This window comes from Hemitrygon akajei, chromosome 11 (assembly GCF_048418815.1).
Source record: "Hemitrygon akajei chromosome 11, sHemAka1.3, whole genome shotgun sequence".
In the NCBI taxonomy this organism is placed as follows: domain Eukaryota; kingdom Metazoa; phylum Chordata; class Chondrichthyes; order Myliobatiformes; family Dasyatidae; genus Hemitrygon; species Hemitrygon akajei.
In genome coordinates this window covers 164,451,768-164,472,337 of record NC_133134.1, presented here as the reverse complement: position 1 = coordinate 164,472,337, position 20,570 = coordinate 164,451,768, and the positions used below count along the sequence as shown (strand labels likewise).

At 36.2% G+C, this 20,570-nt stretch overlaps 1 protein-coding gene across 3 annotated transcripts in view; it reads right to left on the bottom strand.

The window, feature by feature from the left end:
- Positions 1–18,003, bottom strand: part of rbm39a (RNA binding motif protein 39a) — a 38,741-nt gene extending 20,738 nt beyond the window's left edge. The window contains exons 1-8 of one of the 3 annotated variants that reach the window (XM_073062151.1): positions 17,657–18,003; positions 10,911–10,980; positions 8,201–8,250; positions 5,577–5,771; positions 3,873–3,890; positions 2,372–2,443; positions 1,164–1,217; positions 572–689 (exon numbers count right to left, since the gene is read on the bottom strand). In XM_073062151.1, coding sequence (XP_072918252.1) covers positions 572–689; positions 1,164–1,217; positions 2,372–2,443; positions 3,873–3,890; positions 5,577–5,771; positions 8,201–8,250; positions 10,911–10,964 — 561 coding nt within the window. In that variant the 5' untranslated portion in view covers positions 10,965–10,980; positions 17,657–18,003. Of the gene's footprint in view, positions 1–571; positions 690–1,163; positions 1,218–2,371; positions 2,444–3,872; positions 3,891–5,576; positions 5,772–8,200; positions 8,251–10,910; positions 10,981–12,922; positions 13,946–17,656 lie in introns of those variants that run through there. The other 2 variants (XM_073062149.1, XM_073062150.1) reach the window with 2 other exon arrangements.
- Between the last annotated feature and the right edge of the window lie 2,567 nt (positions 18,004–20,570).

The window sequence follows — 20,570 nt, the reverse complement described above, 5'->3', positions numbered from 1 at the left end:
TCAGGCTTTTTTTCCAGAAACCATAGCCATATGCGCTATTTGTGCTGTTGCTAATGTGCCCCCAAGGAACAGTTTCATTTGGCTATATCCATGTATGGTTGAATAATAACTAAACTCGAAGAATGAGTTAGTTTCTACCATGCTCTGCAACTGAGAATTCCAAAGATATGCAGTCCATTGAACAGGTTTCTGCACATCTCAGTTTTAAATAACTACATCCTTATTTTGTAGCCAGAATCTGAATCAGGTTTACTATCACTGTCATTTGCCGTGGAATTTGTTGTTTTGCTGAGGCAGTACATTGCAATACATAATGATCCACCTCTGCCTTTATGTTCTACACCCATGTATCATTTTTAATTTTACACTTTTAAAACCCATTTTTAGATAAATCAGAGTAACAGAACTATACATATGTATAATTTTCACAAATAACGAAATTCCATATACTGCAAATAAAAAGCAGCTGTAGTTAAAAAGAAAACTGATGTCTGACATAGGCCTATGTGGTTTTAGTAAGATTACATTAAAAAAAATCAACTGAAAAACTATTAAAAGAAATCATTCCTACCTTTCCTACAGAAGAAAAGAATTCCTCCAAGTCTCTGGGTCGAATTCGTGCTGCTAGCTGCATACAAAAGACTGTGCGGGCATCTCGTTCTTCAGGTGAAATGTTATCAATTGGCTCTCTGTGATTAACAGTTAACAATATTACAAACTAAATTTATACTTAACACTACAAAAGCAAAATTAATCAAATACAAGATCTTGCACCTTAATTTTCACAGCGACTGTTTAATAATTATCTGCTGGCATATCTGCTGCTAACAAAGATAAGCTGAACAAAACTCAAATGAAAACCAACATCTACAAGTCTTCCAGATGCTTAGTTGTGGTACGTATAACTGTTTTTAAAAGAAAATCAGAATGGAGAAACTACAGATTATTAATTACCCCTATATTGGACGTTAGATGTATCAGATGTCCTAACTAGAGCAAAGAATTTTTGAAACAGTGGATCAACTGTGATAGCACTGAATGCAGAGCATTCTGTGCATGTGGTTTAATTGCTTTGATAAACAAAAATGTTGAAATGTCTGCTAGATTTCCGCTTCTCTACTTTTACACTGCAACTGATCCAAATTATATTAATGAAGCATTACCTTACTGGACTTTTATCCTTCTTATGAGGGCTTCTGCTTCGAGAGCGCCTTCGACTTCAAAATTGGAAAGGAATACAAGAATTAATATGCATCTTTGGAGAAAGCAACAGATCCATCCTTTAAGAACTGGTTTAATTGCTTTGGGAAACAAAACTATTGAAATGCCCACTAGATCTAAACACACAATGACAATTTCAGCACAGGTACATTACTGCAGTGTACTTTACACTATCACATAGTACAACTAACATTCACATTTGTATACGTAAAATTTATCACTAGATCATTGAAATTAAATTTTCTTGGGGCTACGTGCTACACAATGTGAAATAATGTTCATTGTCAATTCTATAGGTAACACACTACACTTATGTAAGAGGCTTCAGCATTTCAATTCTATATTAAAATATTTGTACACATAAAACTGGCATTTAATTGATAAAAGATAAAGGAAGGTGCAAAGACAATTCAACATTTATTTATTTTTACAGGCAATGGGACAAGCTGGGTAATAATATATATTCCATTGTACATTTGGTTAACAAACTTCCTAATGACTGGTCCACATTTAGCCTAAAAAAAATCAGTAGTTACTCATCTAATTGTAAATATGCTATTTTAGTTGACAGCAGACTTTCAGCATGGGCTATTCCTACGCAAAAAAAAAAGAATTCCAAAATATGCTGTTAGCAGCTTTTTTTTTCCAACGGAGTATATACAAATAATGGATGCTTTATGCAGACAACGATGGTGCACTAAGACGCAGATTTCCCACACTTACTTTGGGAACCCTGTTTAATAACTTACACCATGTTGGACCCAGCACAGTTCTTCACTTTGGTTTCAGTATGGAAACAATTCTTGCACTCAAACCAGGAGTGCAGCTGTGGTCAGGTCAGGTTTCAGTCATATTTAATCTCATTTCTAAATTGAATTCTTATCAGGAAACTGATTTCTTCATGCGGCCCAGTGGTGAGCATGAGTGGCTACAAATTCTGTGACATTTTGTGGTAAAAACCCCAAAAAGACTTCTAGCACTCATTTGACTGGACAATACATTAAAGCCTGATTAAAGACATTAATGGGAGTTTTTTTTTTAAATGAAAAATTGGTGGGCATCTTTGTGTGTTATATTACAGACAATAATGGACCATTTTGTTCATTTTAAGTAGGGCTCCTGTTAAATGCAAGTTACTTCAATAACACACCTTATTTTGATACCAGGTTGCATGCCAATCTTCCCTCTGCTGCTGCTACCACTGCTGAATTTTGGACCAGAACTAGAATTAAAAAATGAGACAAAGCCAATTATAGCTACAAGATATATCAGCCAAAATGCTTTCAATAGGGCTGGGATGCATCAGTAAGCCTTGCATGTTCACCAATGACAAGCTTGAATGCTTGTTTGATTACAGTTATAATATCTTTGTAATGGATGCAGCAATTCTAACTTTAGCTATCAGTGGAAAGATTTTATTTCCTTCTACTGTTTGCACCAAGGACTGATCACCCAATCCTATCTCAGTCCTGGTTTTTAAGAACCATAGTTATCATTACTAATACAATTAACTGTTTTATTTAAATAATAAAGCAACATAGGTTATTGGGATTAACTCCACAAAAACTCAAAAAGATGCTAGTGAAAATCATTCAAAAAGCAGTTACGTTTCAGTAAGATACATACACACATGCAAAGGCCACCAATAGAAATGCAAATGCAAAGTATGATATGCAATCCAAATATTTTGAGGAAGGAAGCATGAAAATCAATGGAGCAAAGGAAATTTATTGAAAAAGCTTGATTCAAAAAAAATTTATGAAATAGATTTTAGAATGTCTGAAAGTGGGATTTAACACTGATAAGCATTTAGTAAAAGGTAAAGATGCCCACAGCCTACTCATTCTCAAAAGAAATTAATGATGGGATAGATACAGGTTTGTTGAAATAAATGATGCAAAACCTGAGGAAAATTCATTTTATTTCTATCACTGTGTATCCTAGAGATTATTTGCAGTGAAGTTATTAAAAGTTTGAAGATAGCAAATTGCTATAAACACCTTCAAGGGAAAGCCATTTTGGGATAATAACCTCCATTGCATTAAATCTTAAATCACATTATAAACAATTTCATTTCTACCCGATGAACCTAAAATTTTTCACATCTACACTGCACCAAGCATTGGAAGTATTTATCCAAATGAACTACTTTTTAAAAAAATATTTGGCAGTAAATAAAAGCAAAAATGTCAAAATAAGTTTCATTCCAGAAACTGATTAAATAACTAAGGGCTATTTCTAGGAATCAAGTTGATTTCAAAATGCCATTGTTTGGTCTGGGAAGGGAAGAATTTTTTTTAAAAGATCTAATGCACCTCACCATTTTAGGGTCTAATCCTTGAAACTTTCTTGGACAACAGCAAAATACAAATTACAGAACCTTAATTACTATCAAAATGTGAGTATGGGATGCAGTGTGCACTCTAATATTTGAACTTTATAGGTTTATAGCTATATTATTCTTGGAGTTTCATATTGATTTCAATAGAAGTTATTGCATGAAAGGTTTGTTAGATGTGTTAACTGATTACTAAGTTAATATGCTGCTGCTATCCCATGTTTCCCATTCTCAAAAACTGAAGATTAAAAGAGCCAAAGGTCTAAACAGAGTATAATCTTAGGTTTTGGAAAAAAACACTACACATACTTACATAAGTCGCTTCTCCCAACTAAGCAGGTAAAGATGGTAGAAAGAATTTACATAAGTACACACTTCTAAAGCATCAGCAATTCTACTGTTTTGACGGAGGTCAGATTAAACTATTACTATTTGTGCAAGCATTATCTATAATACCAATCTTGCAGCTAACACAGGAACGTGCTGTCAACTCTTGAGCAGAACTTTAGGTGGGCAGATCAATCAGAATGGAAGAGTGTTGTTTGTAAATTCAATAGGGAAGGCATCTCTGAAATCAGTTCCAAAAACAATCAAGATAATCTTAGTTTTAAGAAAATTACTCAAAACTGAAAATGTATCCCTTATTGGTACCATATTAAAAATAGTTGGGACGAAGGGCAGGGAAAGATTAAAATGCATACCTCCATCTGACTTGTCCTAAGTTCCCAATTAGCTATCCCTTCTGTGCTGTTTTGCAGGCTAGTTTAGAAATCTTAGGAATGAACCATTGATTCCAAAATTGTTCCCATACATTAAAATCCAGTGCAATTAAACTGATAGTCCTTTGAGCACCAACACATTATAGCACATTTGGTACTGGATTCCAATCTCCAACAGCTACATACCATTCTGTATCAGGAACCTGCCTGAATCTCTGCTCACTACTAGCACTCATGACAGTCTTAATGCTGCACAGATCAGAATGAAATGAGGTATAAAGACAATCTGGAAGAACTGGTTTTGAGTGACATTAATGGTTCAAAGGGACACTTTGACCAGCAAATGAAGTGCAACAGCTGCTCCATTTGTGATAGGCTGATAAGTCAAAAGCTGCCTATTCCTGTTTGTTTGTCCCCATAGCTCTCACAATCTTAGATGCTGTAATAGTACCAACTAAAACTTAACAATGGTTGCTGGCAGTAGAACTTGCTATTGTGGGGAATGTAGCCAAACAAGAAGACAATGCTAAAAGTGAAGTGATGATAGAGACTACATCTGGAATTCTGTCAAGGCACAGAGCAACCACTGCTAGACCGAGTCACACATCTTTATATTGAGGTGCTACATTGTTCAGCCCAGACTCCATAGACAGCACTGCACAACCCCTCCAAACCATGTAGCAATGAGATCACTAACATTTCATTGCTGCAGTACCCAACCACTTTTGCAGAGTTTGCATCAGGTACACAGCACACCAGTAATGAATCCCTCTATGTATATTGCAATACAACCTCTTTAAATGAGCTAACAACATTGCTTCCTTCGTGGTTAATGACCAAAGCAATTAAAAGATAGCACAAAAATCTGATCTTCTCGAAACATAATGCCATAGTATGAAATATTATTTTGAGAGTCAATGGTAGGACAAATCCAAGTCCCCATCATATGTTAAATTACACTTTAAATGTACATTGTAAGAACATGGGTATAGGTAGAATGGATATGATAACTTGTTGTTTTGCTTTCATTATTTAAAATAGCAATTTCCATGATACAAAATGCTAAATTATCTATAAAATTCCACCCACCCTATTGTTGGATAAGAATCCACTATTTTAAAGTACTGGACAATTTCCACATCAAATACTAAATATGAATTCATATTTCTATTAAAATTAAATCATTTAGTAATTAAGCTGCAGTACTTTGTGCTTGGTAATTGAAAAGTGATTGAAATGCAGTATCAAGACTTCAAATCATTTACTTAGAACAAGGCTATTATAAAAAGTGAACATACAAAGGACTCCTGTAACGGCCTCTTTCTACCCTCCGGCGGTCCTTGCTTCGGCTGCGACGATGGTCTCTGCTCTTGCTGCTTTTTCTCTCTCTGCTCCTGCTTCGCCTCCTTTCTCGATCTTTGCTGCGTCTACGCTCTCTGCTTCTACTTCTCTTCCTTTCACGGCTGTGACTGCGACTTCGGCTCTTCTTTTTCCTGAAATTAAATTGCAATCAAAATTGGCACCTGTTGTCTTGAATGCTTTGGAGGTTTTTTAAAACCCCATTAAAAAAAACAAGTAGACAGCAAGTTTAATCAAGCGTTTTCATAGCCGAACAAGTGTGCACAAAAAGCAAATTTTTACTTCTGCATACCATACTAACATGGAGAACTACATACTAACTACTGCAGAACATCACACGGTACCGCATTCCCTAACTCACAACATGCTCTTCTTTAAACTAGGAAGTGAAGGCAGTGAAACTGATCAGTACATTTGGTCAAGTGAAGAAAAGACTTAATGACCAATTTCCACAATATACTCCAAATTCACAGAAAGTGTAAGTGAACCATGGCCTGGGCCCTCCCAGAAGTTATCATTTGACTACGCTGGGCCAGCCACATCATTTGCATGCTGCAGAGTCCAGAAACAAGTCCTCTAATGAGCAGTAATGGAAAATAACCAGACAAGCAAAGTAAAAGACTCAGCTATACTGAAAAGCTTCCTTGAAATGCCAAAACTCCTGGGAAGAGCAGGGTGATCTAACAAACCTCAAACCCATAGTTCCTGGGAATATGAAATCCTATAATGGGAAGCGTTTTTCCACAAAACAATCACCCATACCATCCAGCCACTCCTTGCACTGTGGATAGGTCAGCATTTCCCACATCAGCCTCATTAGCTACTGGTGTGGAAGCAGGAATCCTCCATTCAAGACTTGTCCAGGGAAAGCAAGCAGTTCTGCAAAATATCCACATTCATTGTGCAAAGCTAACCTTAATCAAACTGTTGACTGACCCTTTACTTTTCATTCCACCTGGCCCTCTGCCTTTGGTCTCCTACAAAACTCATGGAAGAGTAATCAACTGACTCGCTATATTAGAAACTGAGTAGCTGCAGAAATAATTAGCCATTAATCTTGTGCCTTCCAATTCCATCATTCAGGGGTATATTCTTCCCCCTTTCAGATCTTTCCGAGTTCATTCACACCTATGTAGAACTCCCCAACGTGACCAGCGACACTCCTCACCATATCACGGGCTCCACCCTATTGCAGACATTCCCTTCTTTTCTATCTACCCAACATAAATTCAGTCCTAAAGAAGAAATTCTCTCATTTTTCTCTCCACACATGCTACCTGACCTGCTCATCATTTCTAACATTGTTTTTTGTGCCCATTACTGATCTGTGCTGATAATGAGTCACTGGGTTCCACATAATATTTGTGATTTTTGCTTTAAGGAAGTGGAGGGCAGATATGCAGACACAAAATACAGGTTGAGTACCTATTATCCAAAATGCTTGTGGCTGGAATACATAATGAAATGGATTGGGATCACCATCATTACCAACTCTGAATTTATGAACTACTGGTAAACAGTCTTTCCCTTACACTTGCTCAACACACATATAATGATGTAGCCATTCAGCCAGATATATTTGATCACTGATGATCTTGGGAAACTGATCAATTAATTTCTCTGCTACTACATGATCAGCAAAGTGAAGTCATTATCTTTGCTTAGGGTTTTACAAGGGTCTGATGGAACTAATACAAACATCATCAATTCTTTAAAGCACAAGATCAGAATTATACAAATTGATCAGCACCCACTCTAATAAAGTACAATGGATTCCAGTTAATTGGGACACAGTTCTTTTTAGCTTAATTAAAGTAGCTGCCTCAATTAGCTGAAATTTCATGGAAATAGTTAAAAATGTATAAGAAACTGCTTAACTGAATAAATTATATATTTAAATCAAATACAGATCAAAATGAAAACACGAGTACTACCACAGTACTATAAAAATGTGTTAGTTCTTTAATAGTTATCTACAGAGGAATTCACTCAGTGTACGTTGCTGTGTTCTTTTAATTGACGGTAAACGAACAAAGTCAGTACAGAAAGTGGACTGCCTTCAATGCTTTTGAGATGCATCCTCAAAATCTTCATTTTCATTGTAACATTCAATATGATTGTCAATACCTTCAAATGCTTCGTAGTTTCTAACTGGAAGAAGTGAAATAGTTTTACTTTCACTCTCAATCAACTCTGGCATCTCCAAGCCTGAATGCTTGAAACTGCAGTTTGAAAACAGTTCTGAATGGTCTTACTATTTACTTCACCCAAGCTATTAGTGACAAAAATCACTTTCTTTTTTAAAAAACACAAACACGCAACTGACACTGGTTAAAAATTGTTTGGCAAAATCTCCTGCCCCAATTAAGTAGCATTGTGTCCCAAATAAACAAATGGAACCCTAGCTATTTTCTCAATTTGCTTTTGTTCTTTAAGAGTTGTTCCAAATGAGCAGCTACCCTGATTAACCGATGGCCCAATTAAACCAAATCCACTATTTCAAAACAGCACTAACTTTCATAGTTGATATTTTAAAATGTTTTGATAGCACTCCTTCACTTACTTTTTACTACGTTCCTCTTGTCCATTGGCTTTGCTCGATTTGTTCTCATCCTAGGCAGGTCGACAGAAGAACATCAGAATGACGAAGGGGAAACATTTTGCAAGTCGTGAGGGGAAGGGAAGAGGGAATAAGAAAATATAGAACATAATCATTTAAAAAATTATTACTTCCAAGAAACTCTAAAGTTTCTTTGAAATGGACCCTTCTATTGACATTAGATTTTATTAATTACATAATTTACAAATTAGGAATTTAGGAAGGTAGGAAGACAAGAAAATCTTGCTGCTACTGACACATCGATCAGTACCAGTGCTACAAGTATGCCTAAGACATGTGTGGCTGTGTTAGCAGAGAGCCACAGTTGAGTTCCTGCGATCAATCCTGTTCCTCACGTCTTCGCCCATTTGTGCTGGAAGGGTGCGACTGTAAGAGCTTGAAGTCACCTCTCTCACACATCTCGCCCTGAAGCAAACAGGGAATCACACCTCTTAGTAATGTCGATTCCCAAGAAATCTGAAGTCTTCAATAATCCAGCAGTTCAGCCTAATCATTCCCTAAATGTGGTCCTGTTTACACAGGGAATATTATTCATATTAAACCAGGTAAAGTGAAAGAAACACTATTCAAACACAATCCAACTATTTTGCAGCGGCAAAGCTTGACGTATCACATTATTTCCCCCCCCCCAATACTAGCGCTTTTAAAAATATAAAAGCTCCTATAAAAGCACGAAGTTCACATGCATTAACAGAAATATAACTCTTTGAGGTGTATAAATGTATGTTTTTAGTCATGTGCACAATAAAGATTTACTAATAAATACAAAGTAAATTTTCCCCAATAAATATCAATATGAAAGTGTTTTTTAAAAAATTATCTGCAGTCCCAATACATGTTCCTCAGGCATCAGTTGCTCCAGGTAAAAACTGTAAATTTTGTAGTAATTTTAATTGAATGCTTACGATATAATCTGCCACTTTTTTTTAAGGTAACATTAATATCTGGCATAGTGTGATCATATGCAAAATATACTTTCAGAAGCCAACCTCCCCAGCCCCAGAAAAACATTCACAAAATTGAATAGTTCACTAAAATAATACATGCTCCACTGGAAGCAAATATTTTAATGACTGTACTAAAAAAAATTTACTCAGATGCTTACAGCAAAACAAAGTAAATGGGCAGAACATTTTAATTTTAGATTTAGAAAGGTTCCTCCCTCACCACTGTGCCTGTGTCGTGCAACATAAAAAGTATACTACATAGCAAAGTTATCAATTTGCAGAAGGACCGTCAAGCCTTGAGCTAGTCAAAACAAAATGTTGTGTTAGAACAGATGAAAGACGTTTTGAATTGTTCTGCAGTTTGTAGAGTCTGTTCCAGATACACTTCTCATGTGCATCTACATTTATCCTGTTTCGTTCAACAAAATACCAATCGGTTGATACAAACGCACTACCTTCTCACAAAGAATGCCTAAAATTTACCTTCAAGTCTCAAGTTAGAGCTAATTTTTGTAGACTTTCACAGGCTGTAATTTAAAATCTACAAAATGAACAGGCAACAAAGAGCCTGGCTGCCATAATGTGTATTTTTGTCATTATGTTCCCTGCCCTAATAACCAGAGCAGAGACTGCATAACAATTCGATTAATTTACTGATTTATTTCAAATTTAATTAAAATTAATGATGTAAAATTGTAGTTTAACTACATTCTGCTTTGTTTGCATTAGGGATAAATCCTCCATGTCTCTGCATGTTATTCAAAACTCAACAGCTGATCTCCAGAGAGTTTCAATGTAGAAATGGAGTGATTAGATGTCGGGAACGCCAAAATAATTTGGAACAAACACATAAGCGTATGTCTTCTGGACAATTAACTGAATTCACATACTAGATCAACTACTTCAAATAACAAGTAACTGCAGTTACTCAGAGGCCCACCACTTGAACATCCTAAGCCCAGCCTGCATGAGACTGCAAAACCAGTCACTTGTAGCTTTCAATCATGAATCTTGATTTCTCTGTGTAAACAGGGCCTTGTTTCTTTGTAGAACTTTATTCTATCAATAGTATAAATGCATTACATACAGTGAAAGTAAAATTTAACAGATCAATATAGTTTACGTTTAGGCTCTGTGAAACTTTTGCATGCAGAATATTAGTTTGTCTTCTAAAAGCTCTAAATAATGGATTTTTTGTTGTTGTTTACAATTCATCTACTCTTTGATACTACAATGCAATACGTTTACTGTTTAAAACCATACTTTCACCTTGTTGCTATACCAAAGAATAGGCCATCTTTTCTTGGGCTTTGGGTTTTTACCCAGGGTACCACAGAACAGCGATACTTCACGCAATTACTACCTTATTGTTTGATAGTTCAGACTGGAATCAAAGCTGTATTCATGGTAGTAGAGATGTGATATCACTAGGCAAGTCTACAAAAAGAGATAGATGGGCATTTATTCATCACTCTAATCGAAACTACTGCAAAAAAAAGATCTCATTTCTAGTTGCAGAACCAGCTCAACAGTAAAGAAAAACTTTACTTAAATGTAGTGAAATATCTGTATTCTATATGCAGTAAATATTAAAATGAAAGGGTTATGGAACTGTGATATTCAATGAGTATAGCACAGCAGTAGTTTCATAAATGGTGCTATGTTGCTGTGTAGTTATGACCTGTGTGGGTGCCAATGTTCCTCACCTCCTTTCTGTATGGTGCCTCCAACATTGCTTCAATATCCAAGTCATCTGCCATGTTTCCTGACTGCCACCTGAAAAACATACAAAGAAAAGCAGAAACAATTAAGAATTTGGAAGCAATTTTGAACCAAATAAAATCACGGCAATCACTGGAAGGCTACAGTAGAAATTACTAAACAATACTTGTGCATTTTGCTTCATTTCCAAATTCTAACCAATTTTTGTTAACTGCTCATAATTTTTTTCCTAAAATTATGAATAATTGTTGGTAAGAGATAAAAGGGATGCATGAATTACAAACCCTTTTCCCATTCAATTGTATTAAAAAAAGATATATCTGTCTCAGAATAAATAGTAAATTTACTTTTTGTTAATAAAATGAATCTCAAGTTTTGCTATACTTTCGATAATAAATTTATTTTGAACTTTGAACATGATTAAATGAGCAATTGGCTGAACTTCAAACTTAGCAGCAGCACTTACTGTTCTGAAGATTCTGCAAATACATACTGCACACTATCTCCACCACATGCCTCCCCACACTCCCACCCCCAAAATGGTAAACTGAGATAATTAAATTTGGGGAAAAAGACTGAAAACAGCAGAGTTATTTATAAAATGCAAATTCAATACAGATTGTAATTAAAACTTTAGATGAATGGTTTAATAAGTATCCAGTCTACACAGATGATTCCAATGGTGTCCTTAGGATCTCAGGAGAAGCAGCTTTCAGATAATAACTGTAAAAGTCACAAATAAAAACATCATACATGGCACAAGAATGCAGGCACGTTCAGCGATATGAGAACATTCTAAGCCATATATAGTTTTAAGTTAAATTACATTTTAAACAATGTCAGGAAAAGTTTAAGTAAATATAATTGAATTTACATCGTGTAAGCTGCGGCCCAGTGGGTAGCATCCTCACCTGAGTTGAAGGTGTGGGGCTCAAATACCACTCCAGGGACTTGCACACAAAGATCTATGCTGACACTCCAATGGAACATTGATACGAGTGATATTGTGTTAATGATACCAAGTTTTGTACAGGGTTCCATCATCTCCCTAAAGTACAGTGTAGGATTCCATGCTACAATTTTAAAATCTGAAGAAACTAACCTTCCATGCTGGCAACATTTATAATACAATGATCACTAAAACACTTCACCAATAAAAGGCAAAGTGCCATTCATCCAAAATTTTAAAACTTCCTCTCGCAATAAATGCTGTGTGCTGCTGAATATCTCCAGTTATTAGTAGGAATTATCATTTGTGGGAACTTGTTCTGTGGAAATTAGCTGCTACAATGACATGTAAAGCATTATATCAATGGCAGCTACTTTTAATGAACTGTATTAATCTAAGATGGATACAATGATCTTTTCACTGAGAACAGTGGATTACTAAAGAATTTTTAAAAATCTATTTTTACAGCCCTGTAAAGGCAAACATGAGAGGAAACTTCGTCACTCAGAGGATCATGAGAGTGCAAATTGAACTGCCAGCGCAAGTGGTGCATGCAAGCTTGACTTCAATGTTTAAGAGAAGGTTAGACAGAACACATGGATGGTAAGGGTATGGAGGGCAGATCGACAGGAGTAGGCAGTTTAAATGCTTTTGGCATGGACTAGAAGGGGCCGTTTCTGTGCTGTACTTTTCTATGCCTCTATGACATCTGCTGGTTTTGCTTTAAATTCAAAGTTGAGGGATAGTAGTATTTTAAATCCACTAAAGCAAAGTTTCCTAGAGCACATTCAACACCACACTAAATGCGACTAAAATTTCTGCAAAAATCTAACTATTTTTTGTTTAAATTTCTTTTCATAATGCATTGTGATGCATTCAGGCAAGCTTAGGCTTTGCTGTAAAGTCAGGACCAACAGCATTATATCCTCAAAACGTGAAAAAATGTATTGAAGCTATAAATCATAGTGAAAATTTAATACGCAAGCTTTCTTCAGGTTATGAAGTTAGATGTTACATTTGTTATGTGATGTTGAATTGGCCACTTACCCTGGTTGTATACTCATGTTTCACTGATGGTAACAAGCACTGTTAAAAGGACTGTGGCAAAAGTTGTATTTGCACTGAAATTTTAGTGGCTACTTTTTATTATTAAAATTAAATGAGAAAATGCCCATTTCATGTAATTTGTCTCAGGCCGACTTTAACCTGAAATAAAAATAATCGCAATCTTATTAACATGAAATCCTTTAAATGGTTATTCAACCTCCAATTCTTTCATTTAATGATTAATGTGTAGAATGCTTATTCTACTTTGCCATTTGATACTTTTCAAAAAAAAACACAAAAAGAGATCAATGTACAATAGTAAGGAAACATAGTCCTCTGTGAAGTTTAAATACTGAAAATACTGCCTTCTAAAACGGGAAAACAAAATCACCAATGCTGGACCAGGCACCTTTACAGCATTGATCTTTTCAAACAAAAGGAACTGTTTCATAATGATATCCTGAGATAAATGATGGGTCTACATGCATAATGAACAATCCTTAATGAAATTTTAACAAAATATATACAAACAAAATATATACCATCACATTTTCCAATGTAACTCATGGTACTTAGAGTCTACTCTTCGAATGAAGCTTTCTTTGGCAAGTGGTACTGGAAAACCCACTCTCCATTAAATTAAATTCCATTATAAACTGCATAGGACTTTTGAACAAGCCAGGTACCGTCTATTCAAATTCTAATTCCACAACTTTGGGAGCAATCATCTATTATGTGCATTCCCTAGAGACAGCAGTTGAATTCCATCCTAGACTATTTATGTGATTTATACTTTTATATGCTTATATAGCCCAATGTAATTTTCATTGTCAGTCTTTTAAAATCCAAATCATACAATTGTGTTTCTTTCGATGCATGTGCTGACATTCAGAGTAAATTATACTGACATTTCACTCTCATTGGTCATTAATACTGGATCATTAAACCCAAAGAGTGATGGATCTAACTCACAACAACTTCCTTGTTCTGGAAAAGTTCAAATACTGAATGCAGCAATAAAACCACCCCCTCCCTCATCCCCACCACAAAAGTTCCAATTAGCACAATCAACTCATTTAAGACATCATGGATAAAAAGTGACACCAGGGAACTTCAACGTCATGTTGCACCGTACAAATAAACTACACCTTACAAGCATTCAAACTTCAATATGAAATGAGACAATCCTACTATTAGAATTTGTCCAAATATGCTGATAAAGCACTTGTGCCTTGTTAAATATTCTTCAAAGACATCAGACTGTTCGCATCACGGATGAGACAACTAATTTCTGAAGACAGAAAAATGGAAAGTTATAGTTCACAAATTATTTTCCTCAAACACAATGATTTTTTGGGTCTGTTTCTCAATATCGTGTCCAGAATTAGTCAGCCTCAATCCAGTCAAAAATTACAAACAGAAATAAAAGTAAATTTTACCTGACCAATTTAATGGATCTATTTGGTTAGCTTTTCCATCTGACAAGTTTGTTAATTTACCCAAAATCTATCAAAAAGAAAAGCCTATTAGCATGAGCACATATTTAGCAGGAGCAACAACGGTAACATTGTTCTTGGTACGATTCAAAACCAGTACATCCCCATAAGATTATGGTGACAATTGTGTAGTAATGGGTTAACTAGTGAGATTAGAAGCTGTATTCAATTAACTTCCAATTTAAGAAAAAGCAAAAATCCAGTAGGGAGCATTTTTAGGGTAGAGGGTTGCCCAAGAGGAATTTTTAACCAAACTAGCAAATGATCTCAAAGAAAAACTGTTAGTCGAGTAATAGAAAAGAGGAACACGAGGAAATCTGCAGATGCTGGAAATTCAAACACACAAAATCCTGGTGGAACACAGCAGGCCAGGCAGCACCCTCTGTCCACTCTCCTCTGTCCTCTCCTGCTGTGTTCCACCAGCATTTTGTGTGTGTTGATAGAAAAGAGGAACATGGGGCCATTAAAGAGAGATACATGAACATTAGCAATCAGCAATATAGAAATAGCTGACATATGTAACATATTTCATGGTACAGAGAGCAAAATTAAAGCCGTCTTAAAGTCAAGCCAAAGGAAAGTGCAAACATAGTCATCTAATTACAGAAAAAAGTTAAAGCACACATAGTACAAGAAAAAATTAAAAGACACAAGTAAAAACTACAAAATCTGATGGCTTTCATCCTGTAGTACCAAAATGGAGCAAAATTGTGAAGTGTGTAGTCATGATCTATTAAAGCTTATAAAGTAATTCAGAAGTGTCATTAATTTTTTTTAAGAAGGGACTTGAAGAGAATCCAAATAGTTTTTAGAACTTTGAATTCAGTATAAAGTGGAATTATTTCCAAGATATGTATATTAGATCTGGAGGTGTTCTCATTAGCTTGTAGTATGTATTTAAAGTAGTACAGGACAAAATTGAAGGGTATGGAATTGAGAGCAACACTAATCATTTTTAACAGGTTGAGAGGGAAGAGATGGAGGAGTAAGATAATGGGAATGCAACATGCAAAACTTCCAGTTGTCTAAAATCAATGTACAATGCAGAAATTGAGTTTTGTATAAACTGAGATACCAGCAAAACTGCAATGAAATGTAAGCACTGCAAGTGAATAAGCATAACATGCGGAAGAGACGAGGATTGGAGAAAAGTTCAAATTATATTTTATAATAGCAAGTGTCATAGTGAAGGATAAAGCAAGTTTTCAATGAAAAATAATTTAAAAGAATGCAGTGTCTTTTCAAAAGGGTTGACAGACTGCATCGATGTGTGGATTCATAGAGAGACCCAGCCCCAGGAATCTAACCAGCGGCAAACCTTTGAAAAGAAACTAAACTGCTGAAGTATCAGAATAGTAGCATTAATTAAAATGGTTAAATATCAAATACTTCTATCATTTATTGCAACCTGTTGACTTAAATAAATGAATTTTCCTAGATTTTTTAAAATAAAAGCATTTAATAGTGAAGATTTTTGAAAAATATGCCCAGAGGAAGGATGTGCAACAAGAGGGCATAATTAGTTACATCAGGATTAAATCTAGATGCAGATTTAAGGGCACTGATATGAATGGTGATGAGAATTCAACACCATTAAACACTGAGTAGGCACGTCAAGAGAAATGAGGCAAAAGCTGAGCTAAATTCCTTCACCTGAGGGCAAAATAGAACAGGCTTGAGGAACTATTCCTTGATACAGTATCTTTGACAAAAAGTGCATGAAAGGAACTTTATTAGAAACAAGCTCCAGCTTTGTTCTTGTGGGAAATCTATGTTCTCCTGAAATAAACTGTTGAAAGACAGATTTGGATGGCTTCTACACCTGATCTTCAGAGGTGGGAATGGCCCATCTACAGTCATCTGAGTCAAAGGGCATGAGATAGAGAAAATACCAAGAAATAAGTTGATGTTAGCAAAATAGAACTATCTTCTCTCATATTACTTTAGCCTACAGAAGGTTTGAAAGTAAACAAGCTATTCAAATTTAATCACCTAAAAATAGTAAAAACTGTTTTCAAAATATTCATGCCTCAACCAGTATTTTTACTGTTTAAGAGCAAATAGGGTTTGAATGGTTAATCAATACCCATTTAAATACTTTCAATGGTCAAAATAAACCATTCACACAAGGCAGCTAAAATTTAAGGGAACCAGAAAAGCTCAGAACTTTTATACACCTACAATTAACTGAATATTGTGACAACATGAATGCAGACACGTAGAAACGTGTCTATTTTAAGGCACCTTGGAACTGATGTGTAACTTGAGAACATACAAACAAATGATATATGAAATTGCTTGTTGCTCTCCACATAGAATAATGAAACTATGTGCAACCTCAAATCAGTAACTCATACCAAACAGCAGTCAATCTTCAATAGTTGGATAGTTAGGAAGACCTGAACCTACTATTTTAAACTCTACACTTAAATTAGGTGAGAACTTTTCCAGCCAACTATCACGCATGAAGACTTGAAGTTGTTTAAATTATCTTTTAAAACTTACATATTTTCCTTAACATTATTTAGTAATAACCTTTACACCACTGCAACCCATGTCCCCAGAACCCTGTTCAAGAAAGGGGGAGCTAAAAATTCTCCACTCAAAACTGATAATCAGATCTTCAAATCATGTGCCATCACACAAATAAACCTATCACTGCATAGAGCCTACTTCCCTTCTTAATAATTTCGACTTCCTTATTTTACAATAATTACAGTTCCACCTCTATTTCGAACAAGGTTACACAACCCAATAATTTCGTGCATTGAAGTATTTATGTGGCATCCAAAATGGATTTAGCCAATAACTTTTAAAAAGAGTATGAATTAACACAGTACTTAAATCTGCTAGGAAAATGAGGTGAACACCTCATGGGATTTTAAACTTGGGGAAACCGAAAACTGAAGATTTAACTCACTTAAGGGTAATAAACAGCTTATTGCGAAACGTAGCGAACTCCCACCCCAGGCTTAACTTCGACGGTAGCAAAGATAATTAAAAAAAACTCGCTAAAAAGAAAAATCGTCGCTGTGAGACTCCATGGGCTTGTGGTTTAAATCTAGAGGATGGAGATTTAACGCCCTCTTCTTTTAAAAAAAGATTAAAAAGAATAATTAACGTGTCATTTCCTCGAGGCTGGGCCTGTTCAGCGCCGTTACCACAACACGCGGCCTCAGACGAAGGTCAGCGATTTAAAAAAGATGCGTGCGGGAGCAGGAAAAGGAACGATATTTACCTTAAAATTTAAAAATTATTGACTACGGCGAATCCAGAAGTCCTTTCTCTCTCTCCTTGGCCTCACTGCGATTCTTTACTCAATATGTCGACTTCAGGCCTTGCTACTCCGGATCGTCTTCCGCCCTTAGGCCTCGCTCGCGACTTTTAAATGTATTATTTTGTAATAAAAACGAATCTGCGAGGCAAAGAAGCTGTTTAACAGGACGGAGAAAATATTTCTTGTTTAAATGAGACAAATGTTGTGCTGTGCGCGCGAGTGTAAATAGATTTTTCCCTCCCTGTCACAGACACATGAAGCGGCCTCGACAACCAAAGAGCGACAACAAAATGGCGCCGGTTCCGTCCAGTCCGCCAGCGGCAGCAGTAAACGGGTTTCCCACCGTCACCATGCAGGGGCGGGGCGGGGCGTGGCGCCGTATCAGCGCCAGACGGGACGAACGCACCACCTCCATGGCAACGAGATTGCGTTGGCAACGTCAGTGACGTACCCAAGCAGAACACAGAGGATACACTGGGGTTGCCCCTCAGGTTCTACACTTCCATCTGGAAACAATACAAATTATAGACTCAAAAATAACCCAAAAAAAGGCTCTTAGACGTCTATGCCAAGCATCATAACTATCTATATTGGGTCCATTTGCCTATCTCAATCCCCTATCCCTCTATGTCATTCAAACACCTGTACAGGTACCTTTTAAATGTTACTAGTCCTGCCTCTGGCTGAATTCAGTTACCAGCTTCCCTGTGTGTGTGAAAAGTTCAGAATCAGCTTTATTACCACTGACATATATCACGAAACTTATTGTTTTAGGGCAAGCAGTACAGTGCAAGCTAAAATATTACTTTAAATTACAAAAAGGATAGATACAAAAAAACATTAAAAAAAAAGTTATGCAAAAAGTGAAGTGATGTTCATGCTGTGTTCAGATTTCAGACGGACAGGGAGAAGTAACGGGCCAAGCAATTTCTGAGGGGGAAAAGCCAAACTAAGAACCAGTCAGTGAACTGAAGTTATTGGGACATGGGCAATACGGAGTCAGAAGTCACAGGAGTAGCCAGATATGGAGTTGTGGCAAAGATATCTTGCTGAGAGATTTGGTTAGTTACTAGTTCTCAATCCTGGTGCTCTGCCAGTGGTATAAAGTCTCAATCAGAATCAGAATCAAGTTTATTATCACTGACACATGTCATGGGATGTGTTGTTTTGTGGCAGCAGTATGGTGCAGCGCATAAAAATCCATCAGTTACAAAAAGAAATTAGAAAGTAATTAAGGGTTGCAAAATGAGAGCAAAAAATGAAGTAGTTTTCATCAGTTCATCAGGGAGGAAGCACACAGCATCCATGCCAGGACCACCAGATTAAAATCAGCTACTTTTCCCAAGGAGTAAGACTGATCAACACCTCCACCCGCTAATTCCACGACTCACAAACACGAAGAAATCTGCAGATGCTAGAAATTCAAGCAACGCACACTATTATTTCCCTTCAGTTGCCTTATGTGCAATCAATCTCTGTATATAAGCTATCTTATCTATTTATATTTATTATGTTTTTATTGTTAATACTGTGTACTTAACCTTTTGTGCTGCATTGGATCCAGAGTAATAATTATTTTGTTCTCCTTACATTCATGTGCAATAATGAGTACTGATATAATATCACTACTTGGTGAATCGTAACTTTGAAGCAAAGCAAAACTGTGGGAGCACACAGAAATGCTGGATGTACTTATTGGATCTCCCCAGACTCTGTGCAGGGAGAGAATCTGTGTTATTGAAACAGACTGTGCTTTGGTGTGTTCAGAGTCGATGGCCATGTCCTTTTCAGCTTGTTTTTGCTGGATATACATTTATAAAGTTATGAAAAACGCAAATAGGGTGGGCAATCAGGAACAATTTTTCTCAAGTACAAAATGTGCTAGACATTACTGTCCGATTTGGTACAGTATCTTTTCACAATATAGATGGATGAAAACTACAGCAACCTATAAGGTCATTAGCTAGTCTATTATCACTGTAGGACTTTTATGTGTCCAGGACACAGAAATGCTGAAAATACTATTGCTGACACTACCTACCTTGAAAACTGCCTTTTCCAAAAGCTCCCTCCTGGAATGCACAATAGGGCCATTAAAACAAAAACTTCACACCATCTTAGAAGCAACGCACACGAAATGCTGGTGGAATACAGCAGGCCAGGCGGCATCTACAGGGAGAAACACTGTCGACGTTTCAGGCCCAGACCCTTTGTCAGGACTCTTCGATGCTTTGTCCATTTCCACTGTAAACTGTTTTTATAATGCTGTTTACTTTGTAAGTAAGTACAGCGCATCCAGCATTTCAGTGCATTCCCACAATTTTGCTTTGCTTACATGTTGCAGTTTTCACTACATTATGATATTACATCAATTATGGGTCCTGGTTTATTCCAAATTGCTTGTCACTTTGGTACACTTTGGAAGGAAAAACTCCAAGGCAGAGTACAAAGTAAATGGCAGGATACTTGGTAGTGTGGAGGAGCAGAGGGATCACTTTTAACTGATCATTTGTGGCTGTGGAGTCAATCACTAGGTGTGGTACTTTCTGAGTCTGTCCCATTAAACTATACAGGGAAAGACAACAGGTTAATGTTCCAGGTATTATCACAGCGTAACAGACATAGCCCTGTCACTTAATGCACAATTTGGACAGGCCTGTTTATTCACTAAACCTTTTAGCAGTCGTTCAACACCAGAACAAAGGGGGTTTATGTTGACTGTAATCAGAGGCTTTTGGAACAAATGCCAGTATTAAATACTCAACGAGTTTCTATTAGCTGGAATGTACTACCATTGTAAATGTATAATTCTGTGAATTTACATGACTATTTTCAAAAAGTTAAAGTTAAGTAGGTGATTATAGAAATTGAAACT